Source organism: Tremella mesenterica (assembly GCF_000271645.1).
Source record: "Tremella mesenterica DSM 1558 unplaced genomic scaffold TREMEscaffold_12, whole genome shotgun sequence".
In the NCBI taxonomy this organism is placed as follows: Eukaryota; Fungi; Basidiomycota; class Tremellomycetes; order Tremellales; family Tremellaceae; genus Tremella; species Tremella mesenterica.
This window is the reverse complement of record NW_006711236.1, coordinates 736,105-752,827: the sequence shown is the minus strand read 5'-3', so window position 1 is coordinate 752,827 and position 16,723 is coordinate 736,105. Positions and strand designations below refer to the sequence as shown.

At 45.0% G+C, this 16,723-nt stretch overlaps 5 protein-coding genes across 5 annotated transcripts in view; 3 read left to right on the top strand and 2 right to left on the bottom strand.

The window, feature by feature from the left end:
* The window catches only part of TREMEDRAFT_69974 (uncharacterized protein), a gene marked incomplete at both ends in the record, with an annotated part of 10,682 nt that extends 278 nt beyond the window's left edge, over positions 1–10,404 (top strand). The window contains 25 exons of the mRNA XM_007007174.1: positions 23–1,168; positions 1,308–1,879; positions 1,928–2,066; positions 2,351–2,615; positions 2,806–2,999; positions 3,135–3,427; positions 3,638–4,662; positions 4,705–4,780; positions 4,826–5,014; positions 5,069–5,375; positions 5,526–5,620; positions 5,662–5,874; positions 5,922–5,994; positions 6,038–6,118; positions 6,161–6,295; positions 6,340–6,415; positions 6,462–6,673; positions 6,722–7,393; positions 7,566–7,769; positions 7,823–8,038; positions 8,061–8,280; positions 8,528–9,332; positions 9,554–9,694; positions 9,926–10,210; positions 10,350–10,404. Coding sequence (XP_007007236.1) covers positions 23–1,168; positions 1,308–1,879; positions 1,928–2,066; positions 2,351–2,615; positions 2,806–2,999; positions 3,135–3,427; positions 3,638–4,662; positions 4,705–4,780; positions 4,826–5,014; positions 5,069–5,375; positions 5,526–5,620; positions 5,662–5,874; positions 5,922–5,994; positions 6,038–6,118; positions 6,161–6,295; positions 6,340–6,415; positions 6,462–6,673; positions 6,722–7,393; positions 7,566–7,769; positions 7,823–8,038; positions 8,061–8,280; positions 8,528–9,332; positions 9,554–9,694; positions 9,926–10,210; positions 10,350–10,404 — 7,689 coding nt within the window. The remainder of the gene's footprint in view (positions 1–22; positions 1,169–1,307; positions 1,880–1,927; positions 2,067–2,350; positions 2,616–2,805; positions 3,000–3,134; positions 3,428–3,637; positions 4,663–4,704; positions 4,781–4,825; positions 5,015–5,068; positions 5,376–5,525; positions 5,621–5,661; positions 5,875–5,921; positions 5,995–6,037; positions 6,119–6,160; positions 6,296–6,339; positions 6,416–6,461; positions 6,674–6,721; positions 7,394–7,565; positions 7,770–7,822; positions 8,039–8,060; positions 8,281–8,527; positions 9,333–9,553; positions 9,695–9,925; positions 10,211–10,349) is intronic.
* Positions 10,405–10,884: 480 nt separating this feature from the next.
* On the bottom strand, positions 10,885–12,468 carry TREMEDRAFT_64944 (uncharacterized protein; the record flags this gene model as incomplete). Its single annotated transcript, XM_007007096.1, has 5 exons — positions 10,885–11,168; positions 11,453–11,580; positions 11,800–11,893; positions 12,126–12,364; positions 12,443–12,468. 5 exons carry the CDS (start codon positions 12,466–12,468, stop codon positions 10,885–10,887), a joined length of 771 nt encoding a protein of 256 aa, XP_007007158.1.
* Positions 12,469–12,756: 288 nt separating this feature from the next.
* TREMEDRAFT_72299 (uncharacterized protein) lies at positions 12,757–13,635 on the top strand. The gene is made up of 4 exons (XM_007007173.1): positions 12,757–12,787; positions 12,830–12,865; positions 12,918–12,981; positions 13,225–13,635. The coding sequence occupies exon 4, from the start codon at positions 13,399–13,401 to the stop codon at positions 13,555–13,557; it is 159 nt and encodes a 52-aa protein (XP_007007235.1). The 5' UTR covers positions 12,757–12,787; positions 12,830–12,865; positions 12,918–12,981; positions 13,225–13,398; the 3' UTR covers positions 13,558–13,635.
* A 164-nt stretch (positions 13,636–13,799) lies between these two features.
* On the bottom strand, positions 13,800–14,246 carry TREMEDRAFT_64943 (uncharacterized protein; the record flags this gene model as incomplete). The annotated part of the gene is made up of 1 exon (XM_007007095.1): positions 13,800–14,246. The coding sequence occupies one exon, from the start codon at positions 14,244–14,246 to the stop codon at positions 13,800–13,802; it is 447 nt and encodes a 148-aa protein (XP_007007157.1).
* A 293-nt stretch (positions 14,247–14,539) lies between these two features.
* TREMEDRAFT_34158 (uncharacterized protein) lies at positions 14,540–16,702 on the top strand (the record flags this gene model as incomplete). Its single annotated transcript, XM_007006914.1, has 5 exons — positions 14,540–14,831; positions 15,065–15,173; positions 15,356–15,638; positions 15,768–16,084; positions 16,306–16,702. The coding sequence occupies 5 exons, from the start codon at positions 14,540–14,542 to the stop codon at positions 16,700–16,702; spliced, it is 1,398 nt and encodes a 465-aa protein (XP_007006976.1).
* Between the last annotated feature and the right edge of the window lie 21 nt (positions 16,703–16,723).

Below are 16,723 nucleotides of genomic sequence, written 5' to 3'. Positions count from 1 at the left end.
GATTTGATGATCAGTATTCAAGTTCAACTTCTCTTATCCACTCCACTCCGATGTCGTTCAATCTCAATTATTTGTTCTACATGTTCTCAATTATGTCTTCGCTTCGTGGCAATATCAAATTCAATCGAATCCAAATCATTCAACTCAAGGTGAACTCCGAAGATGTTGGCCAGATCCTGCACCATTAGACGATAATCTCGTTAAACAATTCATGGTGATTTTCTTTTGGTATATCCGTATGGTATCCAACGACAATACATCTTCACCTGGTACTTCAAGTCCAGCACCAAATAAAGATAAATCATATGGAACAACATCCGTTACTTCCACTTCTAACAAACCGATCAATTCAACAAATCGAGCTTCTCATGTTTCTTTCGGCTTAGATTTCATTCAACAACATTCTACTTTCCCTTCTTCTACAAAATCCGAACATCCACGTACAATAGCTCAACATTGTGGTACTTCGAACGCCGCTGTGACAGAAATGACTCGTGTGGTATCACGTATAATTTTCTTTCTAACAGCTTCAAACGGACCTCTCATATTAGCTCGATTAAAACAAAAATTAAAGAAATTATGTACGACAATAGAAGAAGAACCTGATGTTTTAGATTTCCGTTTATTGGAATGGATGAATGTCGATAGGTTTAGATTATCACAAATAATTCAAGAAATTTCTTCTTGTTTCCTACATCTTAAAAAACAATCTCAATCAGTTATAGCGACTTCTTTACGTTCAGCAATCTGGAATTGGTTAGATATAAACCCAATGGAATATAATTTATTAGTGGAATCTAATAGGAAATTAGAAGGTTCACCAGATCATCTTTTTGACGTACTTTATTCTTTGGCAGATTTATCTTCAGGTTCAATAGGAAGAAAGAATAAAACTTTTTATCCTTTGATGGCTATGTTATTAGTCGTTTGTCCTGATGTTTTCAAAAAAGCTGTATTGGAAGAAGGTGGTGGTATGAAAATTGGAGCTAGTTTTACTAAAAAAGTAAATTGGTTGGAAAGTTTGAGAAAAGGTTTGGGAACGGCTAAATCTTGTGAAACTTGTGCACAAGTTTATATCGATTTAATAAATGCCGCTATGTGTTTGTCACCTGGTTTCGAATCTTCTGGAGCTAGGAGTTTGGTACCGGATATCCAAAATGATCTCAAGGTCAGTGTTTTTCTCTTCCCTCTCACTGTCCTCACTATCCTCAATATCCTTACTATCCTTACTGTCCCCGCTATCCTCACGATCCTCTTCATCGAGATCGGCTCTCTTTATTCTCTATTCAATTTGACTGATCTCGCAGAATGCCCTATTCTACTCCCCTGCCGTTCACGATGCGATAGACGATCAAACTCTCGTCGATGGTCTAGTAGCTCTGTACCGTGCAGATCCAACCACCACCACCTCGACTTACTTCCCCCGTCTCTTGGGAGGATTAGACGAAGGGGACAAGACCATCGCCATCCGCGCATGTTTGATCATTCGATCAGAAGATGGACAATACCCTTGGAGTCCACCTTCCACTCAATTGAGTGGAACCATAGGACCTAATCTACGAGCAATCTTGAAAACACAAGCAGCCGCTCTTACAGGTGATCTATCCACACGTCGAGCAACAGGTGGTAGACTTCCTTCAAGTCAAGAAGAATTGATATTAGAATTACTTCAACTATATACTCTCGACCCTACACTTTTATTGTTTGGTAGTACGGATGATGTCGCACAAGGTATCTCTTCGATTTCTTCATTATTAGTAGGACCCAGTCCAAATGGCGTGAGAATAGTTGCTTGTAGAACTGTCGTGGCTGTTTTAGAACATATCATTGGTACACCTCAAGAGAATAAAATGTTGTGGCAATCGGCAATACCTTCTTTGTAAGTTTGTCTTAATCAACGAAAGGGATCAAAACACTGAAAGGAAAGATGGGGGTTGTTGATAGATACTTCAAGACAACATTTATATACTTTTCAAGCTGGTGATCCGGAAGATGTGGTGGATGCTGCTGATGCTGTGAGGGATGTTTTGGTAGCTTTGAGTAAAGTAGCGGATCATATGCCTGAAGTGAGTGTTTTTCATCCATCTCACCTCTTGATGATCACACTTTCAGTGTCTATCTTTTGTGTATATTGATTCGGTATCTGTCCCATCAATTTTCCTCCTCGTTTTTTACACCCCTGCTGGCAGTTACCCTCGTCATTCTGTTCACCAAATCATTTCATCTACCCGGTTTTCCCAAAGTCCCACAGAAAACACGTGAGTCTTTTGAAAAGATCTGATAGTCGTGGTCGTCTTATGGCACTCGTGAATACACCACACATGTGCTGTTTCCATAGAGCTAATGTCAGACCCTCAAGAATGCCCCGAACGCACAAGCAGCAGTCCTGACCGCCATGGTGGCCGGTTTGACCCGACTCATTTCGGTCGATGTGGACCGACAGGCATCACTGGGAAAAGCAATGGTGGCGTTGGACCGACTTATCCGTTTAGTCTACAATCTGCCTTCGCCAGGGGTGCCTGTGGGTAACGTCAATGACGGATTGGAGAGTAGTCGGGTAGGGGCGGACATGGTGGCTTTGCTTGACGCTATACGTGCTCTTCCACCAGCTCAGGGTGGGTCCTTCGTCTTTCTATCTCAATTGTAATTCCATAACTCAGGATTTCCACATACCCTCCGGCTCCGAGATAGCCTTTCTTAAGGTCTGCATGAAGGCTGGCTCAAAGACAACGCGGGTCATTTATCTAGAGTGATCTGATGGAGAAAGTTACGGTCAGAAAGGGGCAAGTCGAGACTGACGATCAGGCCGTCAGCAACAACACCGACAATTCCGTCGTGTACTGCGACAATTCGCAAAACCCTCCACGGTCTTCTGCGCCACGTGGACGGGACTGGAGATGAGAGGCAGAATTCTGACTGGGCTTGTGGGACGCATGGAGGGCTCGACAGAGAGGTCGACCAAACGACGAAGCATGTCTTTTGATACCCGACTTGACGAGGTGAGTCAGACAGGTTTTTCCTCTACTCGTTCTTCCCGAACACTACCTAGTTCGGGTTTGATCTGTACGAACATTCCACGCCGCTTGGACGCAATCCTTCAACAGCTTGAATATGGGATAATCCTGACACCCCAGGAGCAGCGAAAAGAATGGCAAAACTTGAACATGCTGATGGCTGCCACGGCGGCTTGTACGCAGTACGACCCTTCATCCCCACCCATGGCCCTATGTGAGATAGTGGGCAAGAACGTCCTTCCGAGGATCTACGACGAATCTCCGGATCTGTCTCAGGCGGGGGAGAGGTATATATCTGATAGTGTCAACTTATTGGTGACTAGTTCGGTCATGGTGCGTGAGTCCGCCAAGGAGCTTTTGGGAGCGGAGTTACCTTTATCGCTTTGTAGAATTTTGACACAGGCCATGGTCCGGTGAGTTGCATTCCCTCTTCTCCCAAACCTGACCTACTTCACATGCCCGCCTGAATTCAAGAGTTCCTCTGCTTCTGCTCATTCAATCTCACATCCGACCCTTGCTCCCTTACTATAGACCATTCCGGGTCGTGTCGATCCCCTTAGATCTGCGAAAATCACTCGGGATCATGGCTAAATTGGCGTCAGTAGTGTAAGCTGACATTTCAGGCTTCTGGGTCAAGCAGTCGGGCCAAATGGCATCACCATCGCCGACTCTCACACCACCTTCATTGACCAGGCGTTATCTGTCATGAAGCTCACTGTCGACCGCATGACCACCAGTGAGGCTCCAAGCGGGGTGCCAGTCGACGTGGGCGAATTCATGCTCCTCCTCGCGCGTTACCTCGCTAGGTTGGGGAGAGAAACTGGGGAACTGAGGATGAAGACTCGGTTCTGTCTCTTGGTCGAGATGATGTTGCAGAAACCGAATTTCGTCACGTTCTCCAACGACATGCGGTTCAGAAACTTCGCTTTGGAAGTCATGTCGGACTGGGCGTTCGAAAATCTTCGGGACGGCGATGGTTACTCCCTTTCCGATTCGGCTACCAGAATTCATCAAGAATTGGACCACGCGTGTCTCAAAGCGATGGTACCAGTCTCGGAAGGTTTGAACTTAGTTTCGCCCGGGGACGAAGCTGCAAGTCATCAACCCATCGTCAAGTCTCGTCTCTTTTACAGGCATTATCATAACCTTGTCCGTCTTCTAGAACGTCCACAGGAACCCGACTACGATCATGTTCCCGCGACACCATCTCTTACAAATCCCACATCTTTGTCAATGAAGCGTCTCAACACCATACATGCTCATTCACAAGCACATCAATCATCATTGGCAATTGCAATCTTGTCCAACTTGTTGAGTGCCAACATCGACGTGGGTCTCAAAGCTTGCCTTTCTTTAGGCTACCACGAGGATACCAACTTGCGTACGGCATTCATGCAGCTCATCACCAACATTCTGCAACAAGGAGCGAGATTTGGTGGACTCGGAGCGAAGAGAGTTTCTTTGACGCCCAAGGCATATGTGGAATCGTTGACAGATTCCAACATGGCACTTGCTATGGTAATATGCGATGTTTGTCCCAACAATGAAGTGGACGAGATCTCGAGTTTGCTCTTCCGTGTATTTGAAGCTAGAGGCACATTACTTCCTTTCCTCAAGCTATTGATTGAACGTGAGGTAGCAATGACCAGTGAGTATCCTATTGACTCCCTTGGTCTGAGCTGATGGAAAGACCACGAGTCGGAATTGTTCAGAGCTAACTCTATCACCACTCGGATTTTGACAGCAGTCGCGAAGACATACGGCTAGTGAGCTTCAAGGTAGCAATGAGACGCAGAAGCTGACCGGAGCAGCAATTACATTCGGGCCACACTACAGCCCCTCATCCAGAGTTTGGTTGATAAACCTGCGGATTGCTCTTTCGAACTTGACCCTAGCAAGGCTTCTACGACCGACGACATTGAACGCAATGCCGACCATATACGACTGTTGTGCCAAGCATTGCTAGATCTCATTTGTTCTTCCACCCCTCGGGTTCCAGTGTATGTACCGCTGCCACAATAGAACAGATATCAATGGTGTCGCTGACGATGCAGGGTTTACAGGGCTCTTTGTCATTATATCTGGGAAGTAGTGGAAGAACGGTTTCCTGATTCTCGTCATTCTGCAGTCGGATCTTTCATATTCCTTCGATTCTTTTGTCCAGCCATCGTAGCTCCTGAATCTATTGATCTCGATATCCCACCGGAGAATCGCGAAGTTCGACGAGCGTTGTTATTGATCACCAAGGTCATACAAAATTTGGCAAATAATGTGGTATTCAAAGAACCACACATGAGGGTGCTGAATAGTTTCTTGTCTGAGAATATACGACAAGTGACTAAATTCTTGTCTGACATTGCTGTGAGTTATGAGTGATCTGCATCACCACCGCTTATCAGCTGTCTCCTGTCCCTACTTTCATTTCACGCGATCCCAGTCTTACATTTCGGCCTCATTGTAAACTGATGTGTGGAGGAAACCCTGTTGAGACTATGACTGCTAATTATTCAGGTACGACCACGATCATGGGAACTGGGAGCAGCCATCAAGACCACTCAAGAAGAAGCTGAGCGTTCCCAGGATTTGGAAGGTGATGAGGCCATACTGTGAGTGTTCCCATTCTATATGATACAACGCTAAGCGACAGACATCGATACATCTTCAAACATGCCCCAAAACTAGAGAAGAGTCTCGAATCATTGCCCCCCACATTCCGGACGACAATAGTGCCACGTTCCGCCAGACCAGATCTCGATGCCCGAGGCGCTCTCCAGAACCTCAAGATATTGATGGAAACCACGGGTCCTCCTTCGGATGTCTCTCGGTTGACCGCGACTGTCAGAACTCAGTTGTATGAAGAGTGAGTCCTCTTCGTGCAAGTACATGTGGCTGTTTAATGATTCAAAGATTCATGAAACATAATCTCGGAAGAAGCACCGAGGCGGTCGCAAATGTATTCTATGAAGGTCCTGCAAGCCAGGTCAGTCTATTCCACAGATGAGGATCGAAGACTGACAGGACAGAATGGAATGCGAATCTTCTATTTTGTCGTCTCTCGTGTTGCTTTGATCGATTACGATCTTCTTGCATATCACGTCTTTCAGGTCAGCTTCATGGATGACATAGATGTCGCAGCTGACATCAAGCAATTGGATGGTATAACGGATTACTTTGATATCGTCATTGACCTCACCGATTTTTCACCTTCCACCGAACTACCTCTTGCATGGCTCAAACGTTCTCTCCAAATGTGTCCACCGGGTGTCTTCGGTTGCATCAATGTTTGTTCTCCTATCCCCACGTCACGAAGCTCGCTCATGGACAGACAATCGCCTTGTACAACCCTAACACGTATGCACGGAAACGTGTACGGCGCTTAATAGCTGAGCTCCTCACTGTTGGTCAGTTTGATTATATGATTGCGTTTACGCAGTGCTAAACAATTAGCACCTGCAGCTGGCAAGAATGTCATTGCTGCCAGTAGTCCAACAGAGCTTGCTGATTCCATCCCTTTCACCAGTTTGGTATTACCTGAACATACTATGGCTTTAGCGTACGAAGCAGACAACGTTTTCACCAATCTACTCTGTTTGACAGATCACGAGATGCAAGTGCCCGTCGTTGTGAAATTAGGGCATGACTGTATTCAAATCGCCTCTGTAAGTCTCTCTCCAATCGAAAAATCCACGTTCTCTGATTGTTTTCAGTGGAGAAAAACTGAAGTCACCTCGTCTCTCAAATCATACATTATCGACCTTATCCGATTAAAAGACATCGATGATATAGTGACGGAAAGTGGACTAGCACCCGATCAATTGGTAATCAAACATTCTCAAACTGAATCAGTGACATTTATCACACGAAAACGGAATGATATGGCTCAAATCCTTCGTGCTGCAAGAGCGAGACTTCGAGATGTTCCATCGGATCAACGTGCCCTCCGACCAAACGACGTACCAGGTACTTTATTAAATGTCGCTTTACTCAATCTATCCGCAGCAGATGAAACTCTTCGGATGGGTGCTTATAACCTCACCCATGAACTCAGTCAGTTTTTCAAGTACGATGCCGCAATCCGAATTGTCAAAGTCACAGCGGGTTTGACTATCCCTCAAAATTCGCTATCTTTCACTTTTAATCTTTCTAGAGCTTTGGCGGCATCCGTTCCGCATTTGACATTGGAATTCTTGAAAGAATGGACCATTGGGTTCGTTAAAGCTTCTACACCGCAAAAGACTGCATGTCTTAATTATGTGAGACCTTGGCTTGGGAATTTAGAAATGTTTAGTAGACCTTCCAGGGAAGATGGTCCGGAGGCTGTTAAACAGGTTGGGGATATCGTGAGGGCTTTGATCTCTATCACTGTGTCTGAAAGAAGGGTGAGTATATATACATACCCCTTTCTGCTTCCCTTTGACCCTTTCCTCATCCGGAGGCTCCCTCCGTTACGCCTTTTCGGTCCCCTCCTCTCTGATTTCCACAAAGAAGCAAGGGGGAAACAGATGGAGAGACACAACTGCCTCGATGGGTTGTATCATACTGAACATACAGCGCCTTCAACTCTCTGTACAAGAACATGTATGGTCGACCTTAGCGAATGCCCACGAAACCTTGGTTGATATCATGATCAATGAGCTGCTCACCGCTGCTATTGACGCCGGCATAGGATCTGATAAAGCCGAGACTGTCGGCGAGATCTTGGTCTCTATCTCGAGCACGGCAATTCGTGGTAAAATGATTGCTCGTCTACGTAAAGTGAGCCTTCAGCATTCCCGCATCGCAACAATCACAGAAGCTGACGTACGTAGACTTTGGCACAAACATACCTCAAACCGTCCGCTTCGCTTGAAAATAACACAGCGTGGGGAGAGATCTGCACTCTAGCAAGACTCAACTTATCCCTTTCCTTCGCCCCTCATTCACCACTCGATACTCAGTTGTTCCTCCCGGAGATCTGTCACGTCCTCACTCTCCTAGTCGGAGTTGGGCAAAAGATCGTCTGTCAAACGGTTTACGGTATCTTCGTCAATGTTCTTCAATCACTAGCCATGGCACCCCCTTGAGATGGACGGTCCGGCTTTGCAGAATCTGTTGAGGAGGGCCCAACAACCTGATATGGTTGCCTTTTTTGGGTTGACGCAGACGGCGGTAGGAGTGGAGTTGTATGAGAAAGCGGGGACTGATGATGGAGCGGGGGTGTTGATGGCTGTAGAGGGTTTGGCGAAGTTTCTTGGGGAAGTTTTGGCCGCTGGGGCGGTCTCGATGGGTGAGTGGAGATCCTGAGGCTTTCTGTTTCCTCTTCGAAGTTTGTCGCAACTCCTTGACATCACTCCAATCATCTTCGCCTGATATGATTTGATCGATGCTGCATTCACCTGCCAACACAGGGACAATCTCGATTTCATCTGGTCTGATCGTCAATAGTCTAATCGTTCTGTTGGGCTTCTTGACACGTCTGGAAGCAGATGACGGGGGAAGGGGGTTGTTCGATCACCGGATTCAGCTGACCACAGACTGTGCAAATGCCTGGCGGGCCAGATGGATGGGTCTCGTCGCTGCCACATGTTTCCAACACAACCCTGCAACTCAACCACAAGCCTTCACCGTGCTTGGCTACCTCGCCTCTGACGAACTGGACGATGATCTGGTGTATCAAATCCTAGTCGCCATGTCCACCACCTTGAACCACTTCACCGACGCAGACCACGTTTTGGTCATCGCAATGCTTCGAAGTCTCTCTTGCGTCATCCCTGGACTTGTTGCCGAAACACGATATGTCTCTTCACTCTTCTGGCTCGCCATCGCACATCTCGAATTAGGTTACGTACCCGTTTTCAGTGCTGCCTTAGAGCTGATCCTCGCTTCTTTGCAGACCATGTCTTCCTCTGGTCAGCTGAATCAGGGGTTGATAGATGGTCTGATGACGGGTCGAAAAGCTTCTGGAGTGGGTGAGACAGCTGGGAAGTTGGATCAAGTGGCAGGTGTATCATTCGAGACGGACCCTGCCTTTTCTTTGGTGGGAATCATGGTGAAAGGAACAAGACATCCATCCACAAAGAAACTCACGACAGAAACTTTGTTGGAACTCTTAAGACTTTCCGTTCCTTCCACTCCGGGTGGAAATAGGGAAGATGATGTACAAACTGTCAGTTCGTTGATAGCTCCAAATAGTGTTCCGTTCTTCATGGCACTTCTACCGATTTGCGTTGGGAATGAATTGGAGATGAAGACATTGTTCACTGCTGCTGGGTTGGAAGTATCGGATAGGGTGTTGGGTGATATGGGAAGTTTACAAGTATTTGATTTGTTGTCTATCCCGTGAGTCGTGTTCTAGGGTCTTGGTATTTAAACACCTACATCCAACTGCTTGATGTTGCATCATCATCATATATCACACCATTGAATATATTTCATGATACAATTCCCGACATCCACGATGATGACCATTCCGCACCATCATCTATCTCGTCCAGTACGTGCTTAGTGCCCTGACGCGTGGAGAGGGTCGAACACAACGTCAATGAGAGAGCTGATGACAGTAGGGATAATTCGACCGCTTTATTGTTGGTCACGTTGGTAGTGACTTTACTGCATAATTGCGGAAGTGATACAGAGAGATTGGTGTTGTATAGGTTTTTGGCCGACGCTAGTGTGGAAATGCCAGAGGTGGTATGTTTGACGTGAGTATTTTCTTAGATACTCCCTACATCCCCCGCTTCATTGCTTAGTCTCCCCCCTCCCTCTTCATTTTCCGACATTTCTCCTGCCTGTCATAGTCTCAACCATTCCCCTACTGCTAATCACTCCCTTGCATGCGATCCTCCTATCGTGTCATGTATCAGCGGGTAAGGAGAAGGGTTTTGCGATTGATCTGAAACATAAAATGATGATGAACATGTGCTCATTGACAGATACGACATTCTCGTCCCTCGTATGCTCGCCACTTTATCAACTACCTCCAACATGCAAATCCTCACCGTCATCACTCAGATACTGGAGAGAGCGATGGCAGATCCGTCATATCAGTTCCCATCTACCATCTCCTCGGAATCCCAGTCGTCTCTCCATCAACAAGGTTACTCGGCGAGTATAAGCAGTACACCCAGTGTGGGTGCGGGACAGAGGGAGCAGGTTTTAGAGGATTTGGGTATGAAAGGATTGGGTGAAATGGGATTCGCAAGTGTCAAACCTGACCGGTGGGTTGTTTCTTCTGCATTCATTTTTCGCCTAGTTTATACATTCTATCTTGCTATCTAAACCATCACTCATTGATCATTGCTCCGATGACATGTCTTGGTAATCTGCCATTGTACCGCTCCCTGTGCTGACACTCAGCCTGGCTACCATGGCCAAATGGGTCGCAACTCTCATCGAAAGCTTCACCATATGATGCGGGCTTGGGAATTCTTGGAAATGTCAAAGATTTGTGTATAGAAAAAGAGTCAGAAACGACATTTTGTCTTCGTTTGTCAGGTGTGGATCTGGGTTATTGTTCCATCTTGGTCCTCTTTCACCCGGCTGGTCCGGACATGACTAGCGTCTGAATTGGCAGACGCGTTTATAATGATTTTTTAAAGTAATTTACGGTTGATCATGATGAATCTGGAATGTGCATATGAAGAGTCTATATGTACAGTTGTTGATATCTTCGTGGAAGTCTCCTTCCTCTTTCTACCGTCATCGTCGCGGGTCAGACATGACATACTTGTACCAAATCTTCGCTGAGGGTCATGGGAGTGTAATGTGTGAGAGTTAAAAGTACAAGTGTGAATTGTGAAATGTGGAATGAGAGTTGGGATAATGAAAGGATGAGACATATTTCACTCGGTGGATGAAAAATGACACAAATATTGATGGTGATGGTGGTGAACTATCGATCCGATTCCGGTTCTAAAATACCCATTTCTACCCATTTCTCACGTAATTCCCATACACCCTGACCAACACCGTTGGAAGTCATCAATTCTTCCATTCTGCCAAGATGGAATTCATGTCCAAAAGCGAGAAAATGAGCGAAAAGAGAGTTGAAATGAGCCTCAAGAGATAAATGTAGGATTTGTTCGAAATGTGAATGATAAACATGAGCGAATACTCGGAAAAGTGATTTGTACATTGATCTGGCTGATTGTGGGAAAGTGTCGGAAAAACCGTTATCTAAAATAAATCAATTCTCGCTCTTCTTCATTACATGTCAACTATCACAATGATTCAGGGATCATGGTACCGTGGTGAGAATCACCGACTGAGAGTGTCTATTGATGGTGTGTAGGAGATTTAGTCACGTGCGTGTCCCACGGAGACGATTTGAGAAGATATCAAAGATGGGTTTGAATTTCATCTGAAAAGATCTGAGCAGATGTTTGGGCGAAAGAAGGGAATGGAAAGTGAAGGGTGGGAGGGTACAGAGTAAATGTCCGTGAGAGGAAGAAGATACTGACTAGCTTTGGTCGGAAAAATCGATTCATCCTCCAAAGCTTTCTGAACAGCCGTCATGGCGTAATCGATATATACCGGGGCTGGGATAGCAGTAGGACGACGATTAGCGTCTGGCCAAAGGAAGTAGAGTCTGGTATGTGAGTGAAATTCAGCATGCAGCACACGAGATTCATGATTCAGGATATCAAGAATAAAAGAAATCGTTGAGATGAGTCATTGATGAGAAAGAGAAGTTTTGGTCGGACAGAAGAGGTTGGACTTGACAACCATAGTACCGGTGGACATAAAGACTTAGGATTTAGGATTTGTTTGAGAAGCTAGGGATAGTGGAGAAGGAAATTCAACTAACGTAGGTCCGGCAGTCATCATTGGACAATTTTGTATAGTACAGAAATCCGTTAATGCCGTATAGAAATGATTCAACATGTGATAAAAGTCGAACACTACAAGTTAGTCGTCAATTATCACTCATCTAAATTTCTATCCCTATCCCTATCAAGCTATAGCATCCAGACAAAAAAGACCGTAAATCTCTTCAGTGTGTTCATCCTTTCTCGATACAGCAGCTTCCAATGTCATATTGACCAAATACAAGCAGTAATTGACGAGCATCACTGACACTCCCAACCAATAAACAATGAGACAATAGTGAATGAGTGAAACACGATAACTCACAACCAATAGCTACCCATTCATTCCCATCCACATAAGCGGGAACTTTGACGATAGTCTTGAAACTTCCTTTTACCAAAGCGGCTTTCACGAATGGTGGACATAAATAAAGAGGTTTCGTCTGTGGTGTTTCTGGAGAAGGAAGGAGATCGGAAGATGGTGATGGGATGGGTAAAGGGGAAGTGGGGTCGTAATAATTCCCAACTCCGGGTGGTGGAGGACGTTTAGGTGCTCGAAGTCGACTAAAGGTCAGTCAAGAAATGTCATGTAGTGTCGAAAAGATGGGAAACCGGGGAAGGAAGGAATGAGGGATTACTTACCCTATAGAATTGAGAAAACCCGACATGATGATTTTCCCCTTACTTTATGAAATGATTGGGCTACAGGCTGTCTGTAGAGATTCCAGAGTTGAACTTGTGAAGGATCCCGTCTCTGACGAGATCCAACAAGTAGCGATAGAGTATAGGGAGTATCGTAACCAACCTCAAGTTCGAGATCTCGCAACGTCGCGTCTGGTGGGTTGGGTGTACACGTGGCTTTACTCGTTCGTTGAGCGGAAACAAACTTATCACATCACATCTCCCCGACAACCAAGACAACTTTCCAAGATATCGGATATCGAAGCAAGAACCATGTACATCAAGAAATGGACAGAGTTCGAACAGGTCAGCTTGTGCTTTGAGTTGGGTACGGAACTGATATGATAGGCTGCTATTGATTTGTATAACAAATCGCCCAATAAGGTGAGTTATTGGGTCATGATACAGGCTCGTAGGAAGCTGATGAAGAGGTCAGGTATTGCGTAAAGTTTAAGAAAGAAAAAGGACAGTTGATACTACGTTTAACGGATGATACTACTGTGAGTTACTATTCCTATCTTCCTTGACTCTCTACATCTACCTTACAATGCTCCTCCCTCTCCAAGCTACAGAGTTTTGTTTTCATTCCTTATTCTCTTCGCCTTCCCCTCCCCCTTCCGCCTTCCTCTCGTGGATCATCACACATTCTCGACTAATTGGAAATATTCGCGAGATATACTTATTGCTCTATCACCTTTAGATGATGGTGTATGAAGTATAGCCCGATGCAAATCTAACCCCAGTGTATCGCATACAAAACATTCTCATCAATCATCTTGAACAGATTCGAAACTCTCAACATACGTTTGTTGACACAAATCGCAAACCTTCCTTCTAAACCCACTCAACCACAACCACAATCCCTACCCTCCGAAATACCACCGATACGAGTGACGTCAGGTGAAGAAGACGATCCGATGACTGGTGTGACTGGTGTGGATCCATCCAGAACGACAGCGAGTGCAAGTGCAAGATCTGGGACGCCTGGGGTTGGAAGTGGACGTGGGACACCAGTACTTGATACGCTTGACAAGAAGTCAGGAGGAGGAAAGAAGAAGAAGAAAGGGAAAAGATGATTCGATGAGGGTTATGTATCTCTCAGAATCATTCTTATGGTGTAGTAGTTTTTTGCATGGATCATCTTCATACATATGCAACATTCGATATCTTCTTACATCCAACGATCTTTTGGTCAGTCGATCAAATTGTCAAGTATGAAAGAGTAGACTTACGATTATACTCTACAGACCAATCTCCAGACTCGTGCAATGAGTCAACTTACTACCATGCTACTCATACATTTCTATGTGAGATGATCTTAGACCAACTTGACATGACCCAAAGCTGTTTCTATCCCCTCTGCACGTTCTCGAAGGACGTCGATATTCTTTCCCAACTCTTCCTGAGAGACCTGATCTAATCTCCCTATCTTGTCCATCTCTTTGATATATCCCCTGATGAGCTGTTGGCCTTGGTCAGGTGTGGCGGTGGATAACGAGAAGGTTTCTAGTATTTCGATGGCGGGTTTCTCTGCGGTCTTTTGAAGGTCGCGGTTGGTGATTGTTACAGCCGGGTGATCATTCGGGTTCAATGGATGAGAAAAGGACGGAGGGGTTGGTTTAGATGGGTCAAGAGATTGGGAAGAGGATTGAGGGAAGGTGGAATTTGGTTTGGCGAGAATGGACGAAAGGATGGCAGGGGTTTTGGAAAGATGATCGAGGTCTTTCTTCAGATTATCCCTAGATAGAGAGGAAGACGATGACATTATGTATTTGAGTACTCGTTCTGCAGTTTAAAAAGTCTTATAAGCGCTGGTCCTTAGTTGTGAACATACGAAGACAGCAGTACGAGTAGAGTACTTAGTGGTAGTTGAGAAGAGTGAGTAGAGTGGGTACAATGTAAAGTCACGTGATTCATTCCAACTTTTCCTTCAGCAGAGATTTTCGGTTGTGAAAGTACCTTTACAACTTAGACTCTCATCGAAACAAATAACAAGCCAAACTCTCAGGCCAACACAGTCCTAAGCTCATCCGACAGGGAGGGAGAGACACATTCAGGATGACATTCGTCGCCAACCCTACAATCTCAACTATCCTCCCTACCAAACCATATATCCTATCAATCGTTCCTTCACCCATTTCACCCCATTTATTCCTCCGACATCCCTCTTCTGACATTTCCATCATCGATTCCAATTCTCTCTCCCCCGTGGGATCTTTGAGTGGTGGACATGGAGATCATGTGACTCAAATTGTTGTTGGTGAGAATGGAGGTGTTTGGAGTAGTGGGAAAGAAGGTGGTGTGGTTAGATGGGATGAGAGGGGTCGAAGAGTTGCCATGGGTATAAAAGGTGAGCGGTAATTCTTGTTGATCTGATTTTACTTTGACTCGTCATTCGTATCTCCCTACAATTTCTTCTTGGTGCAAAAAGAATGGTGTTTGTTCCATGGACCATGATCTATCTTTGTCGACTTAGGAGCGACTGGAGGTTTTCCATCCTTCTCTTAATTTGACAGCGAGTAAAGTCTATTCCAAGGGAGATGGTGGCGTGTGAAAAATGAGAAGGGGGAAGCTGATAACAAGCTTTCATCAGGAAACCATTATCCGTTTCAGCTCTTGCCGTGGCTGAAAGAGATCATTTGGTTATAGGTGGTACAGAATTAGTTTCTTCCGAAGCTCACATTATATTTTGGTAAGTTGATCCAACCCCTTCCCCGCCCTTCCCCCGGTGATCTTGGTCCATACCCTACTCAACATCTTTCCCTGTCAAGCGTCAAGCTATCAGACTGAAGAATTATGAAGCGGAGACTAAGAAGTGGAGATTCTGGTTTGGGATAGTACAGGTATGAAAATAATGGCCCGACTTACCTTAAGGGACACACGTAACACATCTTCACCCATTTACACACATTCTTCAACACATTCAGACGATATAACTCATCTTTCCTTACTTCCTCCTTCAACAACTTTCTTACCATCTCATCCTTCCCATCCAACCGGATCTTTACCTGAACGTCTATTACTTTCAACATCGACAGATGGTCTTGTCGCGTTGACAGATTATAAAGAATCAGATGAAGATGAAGCTGTTAAATCATTTGATAATTGGGGTCAATCTTTCGCTTCTGCTTCTTTTTTCCTTTCCACTCATTCTAATGTATCTTCTTCTCATTCCAACACATCCGACTTCTCTCCAACGAACACCGCTCATCTTTACGATACCACAATACATTCTCATATGAACGAACATACCAATTCACAATACAAGAATAAAAGAGGAGGGAAGAACGATTCCAATAAAGGGGAAAGAAATGGAGAAATCATGAAAATTTGGGGAAGAAGCGATATGGATTCCATAGCTCTTTGGGATTTAACATTATCAGAAGAAGGAATAGAATTAATTAATTTAATCGAACATCATACTTCTGATCTTAAATATGAAGAATTTGATATACCAACAAAAAGAGAGAATGTCGTTCGTAGTGCTCAAGAAGAAATTATGGATAAGAAGAAAAGTTTGAAATCGGATTATGTAGTGGATGTCATACCTTCTCTTGGAGTATCGAAAGAGGGTCAACCTGTTTGTGCTGTGGGGACTAATGAGTGAGTTTTCATATCAACTCCTTGTCGATACCTCTATTTTCATTATCCCTTTTGGTCATGTTTCACCTTACTCGTCGTATCCTCTACTTCACCTCTTTAGAAACTCTTCTACTCCAAGTTTCGACGATATGAAATACGGGAGTAGTGGTTAAGGGGTGGTTTATCGGTAAGATTGTATGAGTCCAGGGAGAGTGTGATTGAGGTAGAGCTGACCATACCAGAGGAGATCTTATAATCCTTCATCAACCCCCAAAATCAACGTACAAACCTTCAGCATTCCTTCGTCCTTTGAATCAAACTCATCACCAAGATGTAATTCGAGCAATTTACCACGATCCCTCTTCTCAAGCTATTTACACAGGGTCGGAAGACGGTGTGGTGTGCGCTTGGGCGATGGGTACTTTTCCTCGGGTACGTATCGGGGATCCTGATGTTGATGAGGTGGAGACGGATGAAGAGGAGGATAGTGAAGATGGGATGGACGTGGATAGTGATATTGATGACGATTCGGATCCTCAAAGGCCTGGTTCTGCGTCTGAAGTGGAAGAAAGTCGTTATGGACCTGTTTTAGGTGGGAGAGCAAATGAGAGGAAAGAACGTAGACATGCTCCATATTGATAAACGTATGTACGTCTATTG